The 21,578-nt window shown below is 39.3% G+C and overlaps 1 protein-coding gene across 1 annotated transcript; it reads left to right on the top strand.

Moving 5' to 3' along the window:
* Positions 1-15,128: 15,128 nt before the first annotated feature.
* On the top strand, positions 15,129-19,507 carry Nr0b1 (nuclear receptor subfamily 0 group B member 1). Its single transcript, XM_075957596.1, has 2 exons — positions 15,129-16,313; positions 18,912-19,507. The coding sequence occupies exons 1-2, from the start codon at positions 15,149-15,151 to the stop codon at positions 19,154-19,156; spliced, it is 1,410 nt and encodes a 469-aa protein (XP_075813711.1). The 5' UTR covers positions 15,129-15,148; the 3' UTR covers positions 19,157-19,507.
* The last annotated feature ends 2,071 nt before the right edge of the window (positions 19,508-21,578 follow it).

Genomic DNA, 21,578 nt, shown 5'->3' with positions numbered 1-21,578 from the left:
TTTATTATTTGTCTTATTGGTCTTTCATTTTGATTTTGATTTTTTTGTTTTGTTTTAGCTGAGAAGGAGAGAGAGAGATTGGGTGAATAGGGAGGATGGGAGATTTGGAGTTGGGAAAACAATTCAATCAAAATATAAAAAAAAATGAATAAAATAAATTATTGTTCCCAGTTTTCCTTAAGCCAGCTATATGTTTATGACTAGGTTCAGTGTAGCATGAATAATAAAAACCCAGAGAGAGAGATAGGGGTTCAAGTTGAAGATCAGAAAAGCAAAGCAACCAAGCCACTAGAGAGCTCTTACTTCTACCAAGGCTCAGACAAAGTATTGATCCTGCAGTGCTCTCCACCAACCTCAGATTCCACACTCCACTGAGTTCCTGTCTCTTCCTGTTTATATTCCTCTCTCCCGCCAGCCATATCATTCCAGTCTCCACCTCCCTAGTGCTGGGATTAAAGGCGTGTGATCCCAAGTGCTGGAATCACTTTTGTGTGAGCTCTGTTTCTCTTTTAGATAGATTCAAACTTGTGTAGTCCAGGGTAGTCTTGAATTCACAGAGATTCATCTGCCTCTGTCTCCTGAGTCCTGGGATTAAAGGTATGTGGCACCACTTCCTGGCCTGTACGGTTCACTGGTGTGGCTGCTTTGCCTTTGACCTTCAGGTAAGCTTTATTTATTAGAACACAGATAATATACCACAATAGTTCAGGTCAGTAAGGTGCAGAGAAAATGGTGGCATATTAAATTACTAGTAAATATGTTAAGAGACATTTAACCACCTAATTAGTTTGTCATTCATCATCCTGCTTCTTAGAAAGGAGAGTCATTGGGTGGAGAGAAAGTTGTCATTTTGACTGGAAGGCTTGTAACAGTATCGGAGAGAAACTATAGAATGGTGCCCATGCTAAATCCTAAAAAATATTGAAATTACTTAAGAGCCAGGAATTTTCATACAGGTCAATTGTAGGTAAAACAGACCAGAAATTCTATTCTGTTAAAGGAACTGTTGTTTTGAATTGAATGACTGGTTGTCAAAAACTTATTTATCCATACCCAACTAAGTTTTTAAAAGAAGGTAGGAATACATATATTATGCAATAACAATTAGTGGAAAAGTAGCTATTAATTTGAAAGAGAATAGGAAAAGGAATGTGGGAGAGTTTGGGGCAAAAAAAATGAAGGAAAAATGTCAGAGTTATATTAAAATCTCACAAAAAAACCCAAAAGGGATGTGAGAGGGTGATTAAAATGAACATTTGGATACACTGAAAGAAGAAATATTATACAATGTCTTGAGAGATATTCAATAATTATCATGATAAGGAATAAAATAGTATAAAATCCTGCATTTTAACCTATCCGACTCCTCTGTTACATACACATTTTATGTAAATTAATCAGAATTCAAAACTGTATCAAAAATATTGTAATGATACATTACTATAAAAGATAATAAAAGTCTACTTTACTAAGATATGATTTTTTGCTCTTCATAATGTCTGTGGCACGATTATGGATATATAGAAACTCTAAAGCTACTATGATATCAGCATTTGAAGAATTTTGCTCCTCCAACCAAAGGAAAGTATATGCTCTTAGTATGGTAGAAACCTAAAAATCATGGCTGACTCCATAATTTCTCTTCTGCCATACTATTTGTTGCAGAATAGTAAATTCAAATGTTTTTATGTCTATAAATGAAAGAAAAAAGAGAGTCAGGTTTTTTTTTAAATACTGTTGTAAAACATCCAGGCATTGCACAGCTATGCTCCATTTGAGCTCTCAGCAATTGTGATGACTCACAGAAGATCAGTACAAGATTGGGACCACTAAAGTTTTGAGATGGAAGGGAGAGAGTTCATGAAGGAACACATAAGGGGTTTACAAGAATCCTCCCCTTAAGATATATAGGCATTTGGATTGGTGCATAAATCATAGGGGATAGGTAGTGTTCACAACACAGACATATAAACATATACAAGGCATTCCTTGGCGGTTTATCCACCTAAATGTCACCAACGCTCCTGCAAGGTGCCCTAATTAAATTAATTATTCCACCAAGCATCTCTTGGATAGAACAGTTTCTTTGAAGCCCATCATAGAATTAATAGGCACAGAACAACATAGAAAACCATCCATGGAACATGTAAAGTAAAAGAAATGGTAGGTTTTATGGGACTTAAATAACATATTCGTCACACCTTAAGAAATTAATATACCATGGGACGAATGTGTCCAAAGTACAACCATGTTCCATTTGGAATGAAAGAAATATATCAGTAGTAGTTTATTTTCCTTGATTTATTTTTGTTAGCATTTATGAAGCAGAGTTGACTCTTCTTCCATCAAGTGCTTATTTAGATAATGTTAGTACAGAAAAGAAAAAAGTTAAGGCCTGTTAACTCACTTGACTGGAAAATGGAAAACAAAACCAGGACCTCAAAACTCTTTTTGTATTGAGCAGGGGGATGCTAGAGATCCTGATTTTAAAATGTGAAAATTTGACCCATCTCATCTAACTAGTTGATTCTGATCTCAGTATTATATTTTTATTCCTTCCTTGGAGTAATGAGCAAAACAATTTATCATACTCTGTGCAAGTGGTTTAGTGTCATCGGAGAGCTGAACATGAGGATTGTAGTTTTAATATGAGAAGACTGGTGAATATAGCTGAACCATGAATTGCTTGTATACAGTAGGGGAACTTTATATACGGCTTTTCCTTTCTCTGCTATTCCATGTTATTAAAGACTAGACCTGACAATGGATTACTGTATTTCCCTGTGCGAGCTAAAATAGTGCTACCACGAGACTTAGGTCTACAGCTTTAAAGTTAAAGTTTAGGAGTGAATTTTTTAATATAAGAAAGTGTCATTATTTCAAAATTTACTCTGATAGTAGACTATTATTAATATTTTAACACATTGATACATTTTTAATGAAGAGTGTAAGTTTCTATGATACAAATTCATTTCATGAGGAACAGAAACTTTCTGCAGTGTGGGTAGTACTGTGTTAGATAACAGGAGAATGCCTTTCTTTTACTAGGAGGCTTACATATCCTGTTTCATTGACGTCAGACTTGTCCAGGTAACCTGAGGCATCCTTCCTTGTAATAGCTGCCACATTGGTGGAATGATGAGGATCCAAGCTAAGGCAGTCATAGGACTTGGCCTTCTCTTAGGTGGTATGTAAGTATACAGATGCTCTCAACAAGTTAGAAGAACATAAGAGATTCACTCGTGGTTTCCTGGAATCTATATTTTCCAAGGGAGAGTTTAGTACTGACTTTTTTCTATACTACTTTGTATAGTGTACTCTTGCTATGGAGACTCTATGTTTTGTTACTTCTCAGGGTCTAGTATAACTGTCCATCACCCCAAGTTTCAAGTGTTACTCACTAGTACCACAATTTCTGTCCCATCTTATCATTTTGCTAATATGATAAGCTGAACAATATAGATGTAGGCATAGGATATACCATTCCCATTAATTACAAGTACTATTTTAAGGTTTATTTTTGTTTTATGAAGACTTCCCCATTTGAAATATGATTTCGTTACCTTATTATAATACAAAAAAGACAATATTGGGTTTTATTTTTACACCCATTATTTTCAAATATAGCTGTTTATTGGGGTTACTTGTCTGGTCTGCTTCTTATCAAATTGTGTCCAGGGCATATCCTGTTTTCATGTAACCAGAGCCTCAGTAATTTTATAAGATCTCCAGACAATACCAAAAGTCAGCTGTATTTGAACAGTCAAGGTTTACAGAGAGATCCTCACACTTTAATGTAACATAGTGTATTATGAATATCTATATTATAGAGGCATTTTGGAACATTTAAGTAGCCCAATAATTAAATGTATTGAATATATTTCTGTGCATGCATATATGTACTGATCAAACCAGACAATTAACATTTCCATCTGCAATTTACCACTCTTCATTGTAGTAACCTTGCAAATACTGTCTTTTAGCTCTTGGTAAAATCCATAATAAATTGTTTGGGGTTATAATTCTCACTTTATGATGTAAAATATCAGAACTAAATCTTTTGCAATGGTGTTTTGGTACCTATTATATAATTTCTGTCTATTTTTCTCTTCCTCTATCATGCATAAACTTAAGTAACCAGTCTTCTACTCTATTTCTATAAAATCAAAATTCATGTTTTCCCACGTGAGTGAGAACGGACAGAATTTGTTTGTCTATATCTCAATTATTTCACTTATTGTAGTATCCTCTGGTTCTATCCATGCTGCCACTAATAGCATTTCACTATTTATTATGATGAATAATATCCCAGTGTGTGAGTACTACACTGCTTTCATCCATTTATGTGTTGATGACCATCTTCACTAATTCCATGTATTGGCTACAAGGAATAATGCTTCGATAACTATAGTATTATAAATATCTCTTTAATAGGCTGATTTTATTTTCCATAGATAAATATCCAGTACTGGTATTTTGGGGACCATATAGTAGTTATGTATGATGTTTTTGAGGAAAATGGATACTGCTTTCCATAATTGCACTAAGCTGCAATCTCCACTAACAGTCTGTAAGAGTCTCCCTTTTTCTGCATAAAGTATTTTACTTTCGTGGTTTTAATATTTTAATTAATTCTATGAGAATTTCATATAATGAAGTTTTAAAAGTGTATAAAATATATTGCGTTTTAAATGAAATACTATAATTTGTGATATCACAGAATATTGTACTTCTTCCTCAGACTCTAAGGGCTATATTTAGAAATTTACTTAAGTATACTTGTTTGGGCCTCCCTTTCTTATTATATGTAAGTGACTGAGTGCTAATAAAAAGCACTATATGCTCCACTTTAATAAAATACAGCTGAGGTTTGCACAGAGAGAAGCAATGCATTATACAATTTACCCTTTTAATAGGACTTAATGGCCTTGAAATGTGAAAGGCTTTGCTCTACTGACCCTTAATCAAAGAACTTTAAAAGGATACCTAGCAAATCAATATATAATCATAATAAAAACCTTAAGTGAACTTTTAACAGATGCTAAACAAGTTCAGCCCATTTAACAAGTTGAGTCTATTTGGTATGACCTTTGCTGTCTAAAAAAAAAAGACATTTATTATGAAATTAAAGCTTATTTACAGACTTAAAAGATTCCAGTAATACACAAGCTACTTTCTTCTTGCACAAAAATCTAGATACAGACCTGGATGGAGGTGGGTGGTCCTTGGACTTCCCACACGTCAGGGAACCCTGATTGCTCTTCAAGCTGATGAGGGAGGGGGACTTGATCGGGGGAGGGGGAGGGAAATGGGAGGTGGTGGCGGGGAGGAGGCAGAAATCTTTAATAAATAAATAAATAAATAAATAAATAAATAAATAAATAAATAAAATTTTAAAAAAATCTAGATACAAGAGAAACACCAGAATATAATGCAGTGTTTCGAGGATTGGGAATCTTAACAGAATTATTATAAAATATTTCAGTTCTCATTCACGTGCATTCTCTCCTACTTGTAGAATGTTAACATCAAATGCTAATATTGCTGAATAACTACTGAATCAGTTTTGAGAAAGGTAATTTCTACCTTACAGAGCACTGAACAAGGCTCATAAAGAAGAGAGGGTAGACACAGAGGAAGAGCAGGTGTGGGTGCTTGATAATTGTTTAGGTGACTAACTATGGAATTGCCCATAGAATAACAAGGATTTGCTCAGCCAACAAGAGAATGGAAAGAAATTCCATTAATTCTGCCTTGCACAGAAAACAGGGAGAATAATCAGGCCACATTATCCATCGTGTTCCATACTCTAGGACCTGCTCTTAGTTCTAGAAATGGAACCGAGTGCTTCAGTCCCTGTTTTCATAGGATGAATATTCTTGCAGTAAAGTCCACTAATCAAAAAATAATTCAATGAAGAAGTATGCTCAGTAATAGCAGCCAAGAAAACTGAGGACGGAATCAGGCAGCAAGGATAAAGAGTTCAGAAGTGGCATTTCTGACTAGGGGTTCAGGAAGAGCATATGTACGAGTGTAGCTAAGACCTGATGGCAGTAAGAAGAAGTCAAGTGATGTGGAAGGCTACAATTTGAGGACTGTCAAGGAGATCAGATAACAAGGGCATAAAAAGCAAGTGATAAAGAGTTGGAAAGAAGAAGTCAGGTCCTTTAATATGGTAAGGGCTATACTTTTATGGGACCATAAGCCAAGGATAACTCACATTAAAATGAGGGATTAGGGTTCCTGCATCACTTTTTTTTGTTTGATTTTTGGTGTTTTTTGTGGTTGATTTTGGCTTTTTTTTATGGTTTTTTTTTTTTTTTTTTTTTGGTTTTTTGAGACATGGTTTCTCTCTGTAGCTTTGAAGCCTGTCCTGGAACTAGCTCTTGTAGACCATGCTGGCCTCAAACTCACAGAGATCTGCCTGCTTCTGCCTTCTGAGTGCTGGGATTAAAGGCTTGAGTCCCCACTGCCCGGCTTCCCACATCACATTTTAGCACAGAATCTGTGTAACCAAGTCTAGAGGAGGTTTGTGCAAAGTTTCATCTCAAAAATGTGTACATAGACCCAAGGTATTGAGAAATTCCTCAACTCTGAATTTTTCAAAGTTGGAGCTGGTTCGGGAAACGACTATTATGTTGTTTGTAAATTGTCTTTTTCATCATCTGGAGGAGGAGGGTTGAGAAAGGAAAAGAGTTAGTTAGGGGAAATGATTATCCAGTTATGGGTAAATGTTCTTGCCTGCTTTCTCCCCTCAAGCCCCACTTCCTTAAAAACCTGAATATCTTAGAGTATAATGGCAACGTGGTTTTCAAAAGTGAACAAGCTCAGCAGAGGCATGCCAATGTGCTCATTGTATCACTTGAATCAACTGTGCCCTATGTACTTGGAGTCATCTCCTGGCAACCAGTTCTGGATGATAGGCCACAAATTTCCCCTGGCATGCCTCTCATCCCTTCCCTAGTTTCTTCTGTTTTAGACCTCGGATTATAGTGCAGGTGGTTAACTAGTCCCCCTCATGCCACTGTGACTTACTTCATACTGACTTATTTTGTACCACTATAAATTCATAGTTGAAGAGGACCTTTAACCTAATGGAATAGAAACTTATTGCTAATTCAGTGTTCTTTGTGGTGGATAATTCTGGAAAGCATTCTGTTATACATCTCTTGGAATACCAATAGAAACTCCTTTGGTTCCTTTAATAGTGGCCATGGTAACACACTATCATTCTGGTGTTTCCTTGGTTCCAATTTCATATTTCCTATACCTTCATTATTGTTCCGGAAATCATCTCTCAGGGAAGTCCTCATCTCATAACTTGTTTCTGAGACCTTGAGCTGAGTCAGTTTGTTTGGGGGTATTTAGAATTAGTTTTGGCTCTTCCTTTCTTTTTACAACCCAACTATTCGTCATGGCAAAAATATCAGCTTGGAAGTGAAATTTCTAGTTCTCTTCATTATCCACAATTTGCTTTGCTGCAAAAAAAAAAAAAATGAACTGTATCTGGTGAATTTTTTTCATTTATGTTTGCTGTTGTTTACTCAAAGAAAATAATGAGATTGTTAACACGAGGCCTGAATGACTTACATGGACTGCAGGGATCTCTTACTGTTCAGCACATTTGTAATGTAAACGTATAGAGCCTTTTCAATGCACAAATTTGGTATAAATGGGAAACGTAACTTCAGAAAACCTAATGCTACTGACTTAACTCACCATCTACCTCTAACAATTCACATTTCTGAGGTACTGCTAATGTTTCTTAAAGATATATAACATTATTTTGTATATTCTCAGCAAGCAAATAAAATGTGTTTGCCCTCACAGTACTGACAGTTAAACTAAAAGCTGATTTTGTTAAGACAGGCAATCAGTATTCAACACACTGAAGGACTGACCTAATTGTTAAAAACCACACAATCAGGTGAAAGGCATAAAGGCTGAGCAACTTAATGAAAGTAAAGGAGAAGTAACTATGGAAGAAATCCCTCGCTCGTTGTTGCATTCTGGAGTTATATGTGCTTTCAATATGCCTTTTCACGGGCAGCGTAGATGTGATGATTGTGAAGAATAAGTTGCTAAGAAAAGCCAGAGGGGAAAACAAAATTTCCTAGGAATTACAGCCTCATATAGGACAGAAGTCTGTCACTAAAATTGCTATCAGAAACCCTGGATGTCAATGGAGTAACCATTTTCTAACTTTGTCCTATCAGTTGAATTGGTCTCATTGCAAACAGCCAAGTCAATGACACAATCATTTTCAAAACTGTAAGTTGGTCAAGTTCATCAAATAGATACTTTTACCAACATCTGGCATGAATATGGATTTAAAAACTCAGTAGATTTAGTAAAAAGTAAATCAGTTTGACGAATGTTACATTTGGTGGTTGTTTGATTAAGAAATTTGCTTTTATTTATTTATTTATTCATTCATTTGAAAAAGAAAACAAACTATCTCTTTTCATTATACATACCGATCCAAGTTCCCACTCCTGCCATCCACTCCTCAGAAAGGGTAAGGCACATTGCTCTGGGGAAGGTCCAAGGCCCTCCCTACTACATCTAGGCTAAACAAGGTATCCCTCCAAAAAGAGTAGGTTCCCCCAAACACCAGTACAAGCACTAGGGATAAATCCTGGTGCCACTGTCAGTAGCCCCTCAGTCTGCCCCAGCCATGCAACTCTCAAGCACATTCAGAGGGGCTAGTTTGCTTGTTCCTTCCTTCTCAGTCCCACTGGTGTTGGTGAGCTCCCATTAGCTCAGGTAGACTGTGTCAGTGGGTGTACCCACCATGGTCTTGACCTCATTGGTCATATTCTCATTCCTCCCACTCTTCATCTGGACTTTGGGAAATCAGTCCAGTGCTCTGATGCAGGTCTCTGCCTCTGTTTCCATCAGTTGCTGGATGAAGGTTCTATGGTGATAATTAAGATACTCATCAGTCTGACTACAGGGCAAGGTCAGCTCAGGCACCCTCTCCTCTATTGCTTAGGGTCTTACCTGGGGTCATCCTTTTGAATTCCTGGGAATTTCTCTAGAGCCGGGTTTCTTACTAGCCCCATAATGGCTCCCTCAATCACTGAGAGCAACAATAAACATTAAGTTGCTTTTAGAATATTTCAGGATCACAGTGATTAGGAAAGTTCTAATTTCAACTCAGCAACTGGAATCAACCCTTAAGATGGTTGATTACTTTTTTTGATAGCTCATCTAGAAGGTAATATGGGTTTTATGAACTACTCTAATTTTACAATACTGCTCACATGATGTTCCCCTTGAAAAATAAAGAAACCACCACTGATATTCTCTGTCACCCATTTACTAAAAGGACTGAAGTCGATGGCATCCAATCTGATAAGCCCAGGTTTAAAAACTGGATCAAATTTCAAATCATCCTGTCTTCTAAGGTCACATAGTTTACCGGCAAAGGTCAGTTTTACAATTTTATCCAATCTTATCCCCACCTGGACTTGACTCCTACATCCTTTAGTGAAAGCTGCATGACTTTGAAGTTGAAGGTTGTGTTCAGGCAGGCAGGACAGCTTTACTCCCACCTTGAGTTGGAACAGATAATGGATTCCACAAAGCAGGTGTCCAACTGGCCAAGGTCATCACACAATGAGTTGGTCTTGATATCTGAATTGCAGTTAGGGACAGACTCAGCATATGACAGGTTAATTTGATAAGTGTCCTTTTGTCTTACTATCATAATGGCCTGAGACTATGGAACAAATCAAATGAGAAATTCTGTGTCTGCCTTAGAAGGTTATGTCTTTGCTAATCCTGTAGTGCCCAGCAGGCTAGCAAAACACACTGGTGTATTTGGATGATTTTGCTTCCCAAGGGCCATTTGTTCGAAAAAAAAAATGGAAAGTGGAAATATGAAGTCAGTTTTCTCCTGACATTTCCAAGGATGAATACTTCTGAAGGACAAACAGGCAATCTCTCTTTAGAAACAGTCAATCCAAAGAGCTCAGAAAGTCCTTCAGAGTTGTAAATAGAAGATCAGATCACCACTTCAAGGGAAAATGCGAAAAAACTAGAAGACTCAGCTACTGAGAAAGAACAGGAACAATGAGCACATTACAAATTAACCTTTCTCTCAAGTTCCAGTCACATACACTAACGTAAAACCCAGACTCAAATGCACCAAATACGTAAGAGTTATCTATAATTAAAGTAAAACAAAATGGGTTTAAGTTTCTAGGCTATTTTAAAACATAGTAAATAAAATAAAATATTCTTAAAGAAATCCTTGAAAGGCATTCAGTTAAGGTGCACATATTACAATTACTTCACAGCCAGGACTGTAACTTAATTGTTAGACAACTTGCCTAGCATTCCTGAGGCCCCTGGGATCAGTCCCCTGCCCTGCTCAAACGTATTGTAGTCATGCATGCCTATAATACAAATATTCAAAAGGCAGAGGCAGGAGAATCAGAAGTTCAAGGTCATTCTTGACTACACAGCATATTGAGGCCAGCCTGAGATATATCAGATTCTGTTTCAGAACAAAACAAACAGGAAAAAAAATAGCTTGCAATGTTTTATTTTACGTACTACTCTGCTAAATGGCAGAACATCAGACGCAAACAAATATACATTTAGATTACTATATTCCCATTTGTACTTAACAAAGGGGCAGCAAACGTTTCTATAAATCACCAGAGTGAGAAGAAGATATAAAAGTCTTTTAAAGGCTTTACAAAGTAGGCAGAGACAGAGGAGAATCCCATGTCAAATATTGATTTATAGAAATTTGTCCACATTTCATGACAGAGAAAGCTAACCTAAGGGTGATTCATTGAATTGAATTATGTATTTGACAATGGCTCAATATCTAAACTATATAAAGAATTAAAAATTTTACATACCCAAGATCCAAATAATCCAATTAATTAATGAAAAATGATCCAACCAGACAGTTTTCAAAAGAAACACAATAAATATATGTGAAAAAAGTTCCATGTCCTTAGACATCAGGACAATGCAAGTTAAATCTACCCTGGAGCTCTCTTTCATCCAGTAATAATGTTTCTTATGATGAAAGAAAACAGCAAATGCCAGCAAAATTACAGGAGAAACCTAACCTATAAGGGTTGGTGGGAGTGACAAGTAATTCAACCCCTATGGGAATCAGTATGGAGGTTCTGCAAAAAAACCTAAAAATAGAATTTCCAAATAATTAAGCTCTGTCACTACTAGGCGTATATCCCAAAGGAATCAAATTCCGTGGGAAACAGAGATACGTATACCCATGCTTACCATGGCACTCGTAATAATAACGCTTAAGGTACCAGTGTCCATCACTGGATGAATGAATACAGTGTAGCACACATGCACAGCGCAATTGATTCAGAAATAAAGAAAAATGAAATCATATTTTTTGCAGAAAAAAATGGAAGGAAAATGAACATGTCAGACAGAATAAGCCATGATGATTGCCACATTTTCTTTCTTGTATGAAACTGAGAAGAAAGGGCAGCAAATGAGTGTAATATGGGGAGTGGCCATGATAAAATACATTAAGTGCATTAATAAAATTGTCTCAGGAAGGCCATGACTCCGTATAATTCACATCTCTTAATAATAATAATCAAAGAACACTTTGAGAGCCCATTATATCTTGAGAACAGAGGAGTCCTAATTTTTAACTGCTAACTCAGTTCTCTTTTTGCTTTGCTGTACGGATTGTAACAACATTTGTACCAGGAGCTATGAATCTAACAAAGTCTGCTTCCTCCCTAAAGAGTCAGCAACACAGAGACTGTGTAGGAACAGGCTGCCTTTATGTTGTCAGATTACAATGTTCTTTCTTTCCAAAGTTAAAGTTGCCCAACAAGCACATTTTTGAGGATCTACTGTATGTAGAACATTAAACTAATTGGTAGGTACGGAGTGACAGATTCCTTGTATGCAAGCATCTTTGATATGGATTGGGAGAGACAATTGCTAAGCATCGTTTAACTAAGGAAACAGATCATCAGAGGCTAAGAAGAAAATAAAATTATAACTAGTGCCAGGTGGTGGTGGTGCACACTTTTAATCCCAGCACGTGGGAGGCAGAGGCAGGTGGATCTCTCTGAGTTTGAGACCAGCCTGGTCTACAGAGTGAGATCCAAGACAACTGAGGAAGTTAGACAGAGAATCTTTGTCTGGAAAAAAATTATAGCTAGCATTTTGACATTAAGGTGAAAGACTTGGGTAGCTTGTGTTTTAGCTAGGCTAATTGGGGGTTAAGAAAAAAGATTGTTAAGCAGCAATATCAAGTATAATTAATACAGGAGCTTGAATATTCAAAATGACAATAATAGAATGGGCAATGAGTTAACATTGTCAATATGAATTCTTCTTGTAGATCTCACAACCCAGGTGTAGTGATATTTCATTTGTATTTTAATAAATAAAGTCTGCCTGAAGATCAGGGAGTGAAACAGCCCCACTGGCCAGTCTTTCACACCAGACATTGTAACACACACCTTTAATCTCAGGAACCACACTAGTTTGCCATAGAAACTGGGCAGTGCATGCCTTTAATCCAAGTGGTGCATGCCTTTAATCCCAGCCCTAGAAAGGAATATAAAACAGGAGGAGACAGTTCTCAGTCTCAGCCTCATTCTGAGACTCCTGGAGGATCTCAGGATCGCCATTTCAGACTGAGGTAGAGGTAAGAGCCAGTGGCTGACTGTTTTGCTTTTTTGACCCTCAGGTTGAAGCCCAGTTTCTGTCTCTGGGTTTTTATTACTTGTGCTATACCCCTGAGTAGTTTGAATCTGGAAATGGGGATATAGAGGATAAGTGGGGACAAATGCTTGAATGGAGAATGAGGAGCTTCAGCAAGAGAGACAGCGTTATGATAGTGCTTTTCAGTATTACTTCTTGTTCCATAATGTATCCCCTGCTGTCCTACAACTGAGACTTACCATGTTTAATAGTCTTCTAACTATTTTAAACAAATGAACTCATATATAAGAACTATATCCTAGATACTACTGTCCACTTTTTACATGTAAGGTGCTGAGGAACTTTCCTATGGTTGAACAATGGGCCCCCCATAGGTGTGCAGGCCCTAGTCATAAGAAGCTGTGAATTTATTTATGGAGTGAAAGAGGTTTTGTAGATGTAATTAAGTTTAGGATTTTAAGATGGCAATATCCTTCTGGATTTTGTAGGTGGATTTAACACAATCGCAAACTTTCATAAAAAAAATCAGAGGTTAATATGGAGACAGAAGAGGGACTGATGTGTCCAAGAGCCAAGGAATGCAGGCAGAAGCCTGAGGAGGCAAGGCAATAGATTCTTCCTTTGAGCCACCAGAAATGAATGGTGCTGCCGTTTTAGTCTAGTAAAACTGACTTTGGATTTCTGGTTCCTCAAACTGTCATATGATAGATTTATGTTATTTGTGTTGCTGTACACCACTACATTGGTGGTAACTTTTTTATCGCAACAATAAGAAGTATGTTCCCTAAGGCCATGGAACTACAAAATAACAAAACCAGGATTTAAATGGAGTTCATTAGATGACGGGGCAAGAAATTAAACCTCTGTAACATAGGACCTATCAAAGGTAGAAAACAAATTAACTGTTGAGTACTCTGCCCTAAATGTGACATCCATATCAAGCCTCCAAGACATAGGGTGTATTACATAAGCTATGGCAAAAAGACTATAAGAGAAGAATGTTACGAAACTCTTTCTTTTGTACAAAACAAAACCATTGCCATCTTGAACACATAGCAGTTATGGCTACCCATACAAGATCCACAATAAACAAGATAAAAATAAACAAACAAACAAATAAATAAATAATAAAAAACAAGGAAGTAGGGGGACATTAATTGGGATGAAGAGGAGAAGAAAATCAGCAGGAGAAGGTGACTAAGTGATGGTAATAGGGGTGAATATGATCACAGTAAAGTTTGCACATGTATGAAATTGTCAAGACGACAACAGGGAAAACTGAGGGTGCCCTCAATTTTCTTATGTTTTCGTGGCCCCACAGAACTGAACGGGGAGGGAACAGAAGAGGAAGAGGGAGAATGGAAACCAGAGAGAGAGGTCCCATACCAATTGCTGTGTTCTAATCCCCTTTCATGTTCAGTAACGCCAAAGGCTGGTGCTCTTAAAGTTCGGGGGCTTGTGAGTATAAGAATTGGCAAGTTACACAAAGCCAGACGGTTGGATAAAGAGAATCCCCTATTCTCATGTGAAACTAAAGAAAGGAGGCTCCCAGAAAAATGCCCAGCATTCGGGCTTTCTGAATCTTGTTTTTGTCATTAGTATCTTAGGATGGTTTGAAACGGACAGTAATCAGCTTTCTGCTTCTACAAAAGAATGAGAAGTTCCCACAGTAACAACCCTGCGATTATTATGTTCTCACGATTCAGCTACAAGTGCATACTGTTCGCAACCCCTGCCCCCAGCTCCGTGACCCGAGCATCCAGGACAGAATCGGTGATTAATTGAATTAAATTGAACATTTGTTATTGACTGCTTCCACCAATAATTTTCACATTTAAAGTGCATATGTGCATTCTGGGGATGGATTTCATTAAAACTCACGTGCAGGTAGTTTGGCTGGGGCTGAAGAGAAAGCATTTCAGCCTCTGTGTATGATGCTGACGCTACTAGTCTAGGGTCTACGCTTTTCAAGGTCTTAGTAAACGAGAGCTCACCTTCCAAACGTTTTACAAAATGCAAGTTATACAAATTGTGATCGCTCCATAAAAGTTTATAAAGATGCCATAGAAATGGACCGTTTTCCTGTTTAAGCTCTTCTTCCCCCAATAAAGGGAATAGATTAGATGTCCAAAGGCAAGAGTTGGAACAGAGCCCTAACTCGCTGCCCCAGGTTCACTACTCTTCTCCAGGTAGGGGAAAAAAGGATAGAGTGAGGAAGGAAGGGAGGGTCCAAGAGCTCCAGGGCTGAGACGTTCCCCTTGGATTTCCAGCTTCTAAGGAGTGTTTGCCCCTTTGAACTTCTGAGGTCAGGAGCACACACGTGCAAGCGCAAAGGCGCACCCCCCCCCCCCTCTGCGCCCTTGTCCAGGCGGAGGAGGCGGACGCGCTTGCGTGCGCGCTCAGTATAAATAAGTCCCAGGCGGCAGCCACTGGGCAGAACGGGCAGCAGGAGCGTCTGGCCATGGCGGGTGAGGACCACCCGTGGCAGGGCAGCATCCTCTACAATCTACTGATGAGTGCAAAGCAGAAGCAGGCAGCTCCGGAAGAGCCCAAGGTGCGCTTGGGGGCTCAGTGCTGGGGTTGCGCCTGCGGCTCTCAGTCCGTCGTGGGTGGGGAGGGACTGCCCGGCGGGCAAGCCATGCCCCTCCTGTACCGCTGCTGCTTTTGCGGGGAGAACCACCCGCGCCAGGGCAGCATCCTCTACTCTATGCTCACCAGCGCCAAGCAGTCAAATGCAGTGACCGAGGCGCCCAGAGCGCGATTCGGAGCTCCGTGCTGGGGTTGCGCCTGCAGCAGCGCCGAACCCCTGGTGGGCAGAGAGGGGCCGCCGGCTGGCCGGGCCCCCTCACTCCTGTATCGCTGTTGCTTCTGCGGAGAGGAGCACCCAAGACAGGGCAGCATCTTGTACAGCTTGCTCACTAGCGCCAAGCAGACGCACGTGGCTCCGGAAGCTCCCGAGTCACGTCGTGGAGGCGAGTGGTGGCAGCTGTCCTACTGTACGCAGAGTGTGCATGGCCCTGAGGGGCTGCAGAGAGCACAGGCCTTGGCGGTCCTGTACCGCAGCTACGTGTGCGGTGAAGAGCAGCCCCAGCAGAGCGGCGTTGCCTCTGGCACACCCGGGAGCGCGGATCAAATGCCCGCCGCTCTGGAAGAGCAGCCTAGGGCCCCCTTGTGGGACGCCTCCTCTGGCGTGCAGCGTCCGCTGGCACTCAAAAATCCACAGGTGGTGTGCGAGGCAGCATCAGCTGGCCTGTTGAAGACGCTGCGCTTCGTCAAGTACCTGCCCTGCTTCCAGATCTTGCCCCTGGATCAGCAGCTGGTGCTGGTACGGAGCTGTTGGGCGCCCCTACTCATGCTTGAGTTGGCCCAAGATCACCTGCACTTCGAGATGATGGAGATCTCTGAGCCCAGCGTGCTGCAGAAGATGCTGACTACCAGGCAGCAGGAGGCCGAGGGCGCGGAGCCTGCAGATACCCTGACCACAGAGCAGCCATCCGCGGAGGCTGTGCACCTGCCCTCAGCTGCTGCAATCCAAGCCATAAAGAGCTTCTTTATCAAGTGCTGGAGTCTGAACATCGATACCAAGGAGTACGCCTATCTGAAGGGGACCGTACTCTTTAACCCAGGTAAGCCTTGTGCACTGTCTCTCCAGGTCAGAAAAGCACCATCCCTACACACAGACACTTAGGAATTTTCAGCGGTTATAGGCGTGTTGGAGCCCACGTGACGCCTCCTGATGCGAAGCTGACGGACACATCCTGAATACTCTGCCAAGTGGGTGAGCTTCTGCCAGAAACTCCGTACTAAGCGGATTGGGTGAGGAGTAAGCTTTTTACTTGCCCCCCTACTTTTATTATCTGCTGCTACACAAGTTTCTGCCTTCGTGGGACATGGCTCTCTCTTCCCTCTTTAGCTGCCCGTGAAGTTCAGTAACATAACTTCTAAAAACAACAAACCGTTTTTGCTCATTTCACACATGCTCTGCTTACATTCCTGTTTTCCAAATGTGCCTTTAAGAAGAGTTTGTGTTGTGTGCGGGGGGGGGGGGGAGGGATGGAGGGTGGGGGTGTGATAAGTCTTTCTAAGCTCCTCCCCTTCAGGAGTTAGTTAGTAGTTCAGCCTAGCCCAGATTCTGCAAGTCTGCAAAACACAAGTAGCTCAGGTGTTTTTTTTTTGTTGTTGTTGTTTGTTTTTTTTGGTTTTTTTTTTTTTGTTTTTTTTTTTTGGTTTTTTTGAGACAGGGTTTCTCTGTGGTTTTGGAGCCTGTCCTGGAACTAGCTCTTGTAGACCAGGCTGGTCTCGAACTCACAGAGATCCGCCTGCCTCTGCCTCCCGAGTGCTGGGATTAAAGGCGTGCACCACCACCGCCCGGCGCTCAGGTGATTTTTTTTTTGGGACCACAGGAGAAACAGTTTTCTCCCTCTTTACAGCAATTGTTAATCCTGCTCTATTGAGATTCAAAGTGGAGACCAAGGTCTTAGCTTTCAGAAGTTGATATTTCCAGCAGTTTCCCACTTTCCTTGACCCTGTTTCACAGCCTTTGCCTCCCCTTAACGCACACTCCTCCCTCCTTCCTCCCTTCTCCTCCCTCCCTCCTTCCCTCTCTCCTCACTCACATTCTTCCTCTATTTTTGATTCCTCTCTCAATACGAGTGTATCCCGTCAAATTGTATGTTTTTAAATAATAATAATGCACCCACATTTGTGCAAGGTGTGACGTCTATAGAACATGGGGCCTCTTTCCTTATTACCTTTCTGTATCCCCTTGTTTTTATGTTTAAAACTTTACATATAACAAAGATACACAAGGTTTTAAATTATATATGAACATGTAACTAGGTTTTAACATAAGGAGCTAAGTAAAGGCTAAGGCGCTATGTAAACTGTGGAGTCCAGCAGTTTTATCTATCTCCACTGAAGGGAAGTTGTGTGTGGGTAGAAGAGTACAGGTACCAGGGTGGGGCAGGAAGATGTGAAGAGGAGTTGGAAAGAAGGGCCAAACAAAACAGTACAAATGAGAATGCCATAAGGAACCCTCTTTGTTTGTACCCTGAAAAGATTTTTTTTAATGCAAAGAAAAAGAACTTGTCACTTTAAGGAGAGGGCCAGTGACTGTGCTGTGAAATGTGACTGGGTGCCTTAACAAAACGAAGCTTTGGCAAACTGGAAGTAGACCTAGAGAAGCTTTGTCAGTGGGATATACACACAATCAGATAGAGATTAAAGCTTGGGTGTCAGGACAGAACCGAAAGGAGGATGTTAATACGTGGACTGTTTTAGTTAGAATTGTAATCTAGATAAGTGTTTATTGTGTTCCTTTTTATGATTTGATATGTGTCTATAATAGGAATGTTTCTTTTCTGTCACGGTTTTGATTTTTAAAGCATCATGCTTTAAATTTGAATTTGTTAAATTTCGTAGAAAAAGGAAGGAAAATTATATCATCATTTAACTAAATCTGTTTCAAAGTTACTTTCAAATAATCTTACACTCTGTGATGCTTTTATGTCTATCTTTGAACCTTTTAATACCACTAAGAAGATACTTTTAAAAAGACGTTTCTGTCAGTACTTTTCTCCAAAAGAACCCTTTGGAACATGAATTAGGATCATATTTTTAAAACTTTTTTCAAATTTGGAAAGCATGGTTAGTGAGTAAAATATTAATCCTTAGCATTTAATTCATTATGAACCTCTGAAGTAAACATCACCTTGGAGTCCAATAATACAAAACATAGGAGTTCGTGGTTTTGAGGGTTACAATCTCATGACTGGAAGTAGGTACAATTGTGGAAAGGAATGGTAAAATAGTTGCAACCTGGCAAAACTTCATATCATTATCAATTGGTATATTTCTCATAGGTATATTTCTCTTAAAATAACATCAGTTTCTTTCTCTTTTCACAGAACATGATCCGGAGCTGTGATGAATTCAGTTATATTCTAAGTGTGCTTTTGTTGGCTCGCCACCAGTGTTGTCTAAATGTGCTCAAACCTACTGCACATTCAATAGAAATCAGTGCATGTTCTTTCATTCTTAGAAGTGTTGTTTCTGAAAACTTAGGTCTGTTTTTAGCATGTTATTCTTGCCTCCAGAAAGCACTTTTAATCAAGAAGCTGGAGCCCTTTTTTAACTGGAAAGGCACAAAAAAAATCTAATGTTGAATAAAAACGTAAGATCTCTGTATTGAGCTATTTGAAATCATGTGATTTTTCTACTTCCAGATCTGCCTGGCCTGCAGTGCGTGAAATACATCCAGGGCCTTCAGTGGAGAACCCAGCAGATCCTCACGGAGCACATCAGGATGATGCAGAGAGAATACCAGATCAGATCGGCTGAACTGAATAGCGCCCTTTTCCTGCTGAGATTCATCAGTACTGATGCCATCACTGAACTCTTTTTCAGACCCATCATTGGCGCAGTCAGCATGGATGACATGATGCTGGAAATGCTCTGCGCACAGTTGTGAAGGCATGTGGGCCACTCAAGTGCACTCTCCCATAGAAGAAGAAAATGGTAGCTGTAGGCAGGAGAGTGCTAAGTATAGTGAAAGCAAACTTTCTTGTATTTTTTACATGCATAGTATATTTGTATTTGATTGAAGAAATACTTTAGTTATAGACAATGTAAAACCCCCTCTGCTCCACACTGGTTCCTTATAAAGGAAAACATTTGCTAACAATAACATAACTCCATATATCTTTAAGATCGCAGTACTATGATAACAAGCTAATTTCAAAAATGCAACTTCTCTTTCCATTGACCCAGCCAAATCAAATTTATAACAGTAAGTTTTAATAAAATTTAAAGCATTAAGTATTAATTAGAGAGTGTGTTCTTGGTGTATGCGTCTTCATTTTTTCTTTTTTTTTTCTTTTTTGGTTTTTCAAGACAGGGTTTCTCTGTACCTTTAGAGCCTGTCCTGGAACTAGCTCGTGTAGACCAGGCTGGCCTCGAACTCACAGAGATCTGCCTACCTCTGCCTCCCGAGTGCTGGGATTAAAGGCGTGCGCCACCACCGCCCGGTTGCATCTTCAATTTTTTAATGTAGCTAACATAACTGAAGGTATGTTTATAAGTAACTTCATGAGATTTAACAGTTTGTCAGTGCCAAAGAAAAGTTATTTTGTCTAGACTCATTTCTAACTCCATTAACTACATAAAAGATTGTCATTTTTCCTACTTGGTACTCACAAGGTAATTTATGTTCTGAAAGTGAAAAAAATATTTTCATAGCTTGAGTTTTGAATTTTTCTATATACAATTATGGGTCTGGACTAAAGTTCCATAATAGGCCCACATTCTGTCAGGGGGGCATCATCATCTCAAAAAGATCAACTTGACCATAAAACCCTAATTATATCCCACCATTTAGGTACACTGTTTGGTAACTATGAAATTACACCATCCTGACTTGTAATTATGAAGTTGCCTCCAGCAACTCCTTTAAATATAATCTATAAAACTATTTCTTCCTGTCGCAGATAAAATTCAAGACTATATAAATCTATTCACTTTGAAGAAACACATTGCCTATTAGTAATCAGCTAACCTGGTCCAATATAAAAATTCATTTAAAGGGATCTTTTTAAAAAATCAAGACAGGGTCTTCCTCTCTTGCTAAGCTTGGCCTGAACTCAGAATGTATCCTAGGTTGGTCTCCAACTCCCGGAATTACTCCTGCTTACCTTCCCAAGAGTTGGGATTATAGGTGTATGTCACTGTGTCCTCCTCAAGAGGAGTCTTTATATGAAGATCTCTTTGGCAGTCTGGTGAATCTTATTGGCAACTTGTCAGGGTCAGGCACTCAGAGCAATGTAACAACTGAAATAGTTAGGATTTCAAAGGAAATTAATCATCTCCATGAACAATATTAATATTTAAATGTATAATTATTTTACATGAGGTATAATACATGTGCTTGTTATCAAGATGTTAGGTAAGAAATTGGCAGCAGGTGTACTATCTGATGTAATTTAAAAGCATTGGTCAGTGTAATTGTAATTTCAACATATCTACACTTCAAATGTAATAAGAAAATATGTACCCCAGCACATAGTTCTATTCAGGGCTAAGAATTATGCAAATGATAATAGAATGTATAGATTGGTAATAAGGGGAAAGGGATATAGGCAGAATGTGGAAGAATTCACAAGAAGGCCTCCTTTTGCTCTCTACCTCCCAGGAAGTGCCACGGTATAGTCTCCCCATAGCAATGAAAGTTCATAAGCGTATCTGCAGCATTTCAACATTTCTTCCCCAAGATAATCTATAAGATTCAGAAAGGAAGTTATTGGATGAGTGTACCCCTTTCTCCACAACTTCTCCAGCAAAGGCTATCATTGGAGTTTTTTTATTTTAGCCATTCTGACAGGTGTAAGATGATATCTTAAAGTTGCCTTGATTTGCATTTCCCTGATCGCTAAGGAGGTTGAGCATGACCTTAAGTGTCTTTTGGCCATTTGAACTTCTTCTGTTGAGAATTCTCTGTTCAGCTCAGTGCCCCATTTTATAATTGGGTTGATTAGCATTTTACAGTCTAGTTTCTTGAGTTCTTTATATATTTTGGAGATCAGACCTTTGTCTGTTGCAGGGTTGGTGAAGATCTTCTCCCAGTCAGTGGGTTGCCTTTTTGTCTTAGTGACAGTGTCCTTTGCTTTACAGAAGCTTCTCAGTTTCAGGAGGTCCCATTTATTCAATGTTGTCCTTAATGTCTGTGCTGCTGGAGATATACATAGGAAGTGATCTCCTTTGCCCATATGTTGTAGAGTACTTCCCACTTTCTCTTCTATCAGGTTCAGTGTGTTCGGACTAATATTGAGGTCTTTAATCCATTTGGACTTGAGTTTTGCTGGTGGGAATGCAAACTTGTGCAACCACTTTGGAAAGCA

This window comes from Microtus pennsylvanicus, chromosome X, assembly GCF_037038515.1.
Source record: "Microtus pennsylvanicus isolate mMicPen1 chromosome X, mMicPen1.hap1, whole genome shotgun sequence".
Classification (NCBI taxonomy): Eukaryota; Metazoa; Chordata; class Mammalia; order Rodentia; family Cricetidae; genus Microtus; species Microtus pennsylvanicus.
This window is presented reverse-complemented; position numbering and strand designations above follow the sequence as displayed.

Excerpts from the sequence above, each read along its gene's own strand:
- Nr0b1 (XM_075957596.1), top strand. The coding sequence starts at position 15,149 with ATGGCGGGTGAGGACCACCCGTGGCAGGGCAGCATCCTCTACAATCTA. Across the intron at positions 16,314-18,911 it reads GACCGTACTCTTTAACCCAG|ATCTGCCTGGCCTGCAGTGC; the intron begins GTAAGCCTTGTG and ends TTCTACTTCCAG.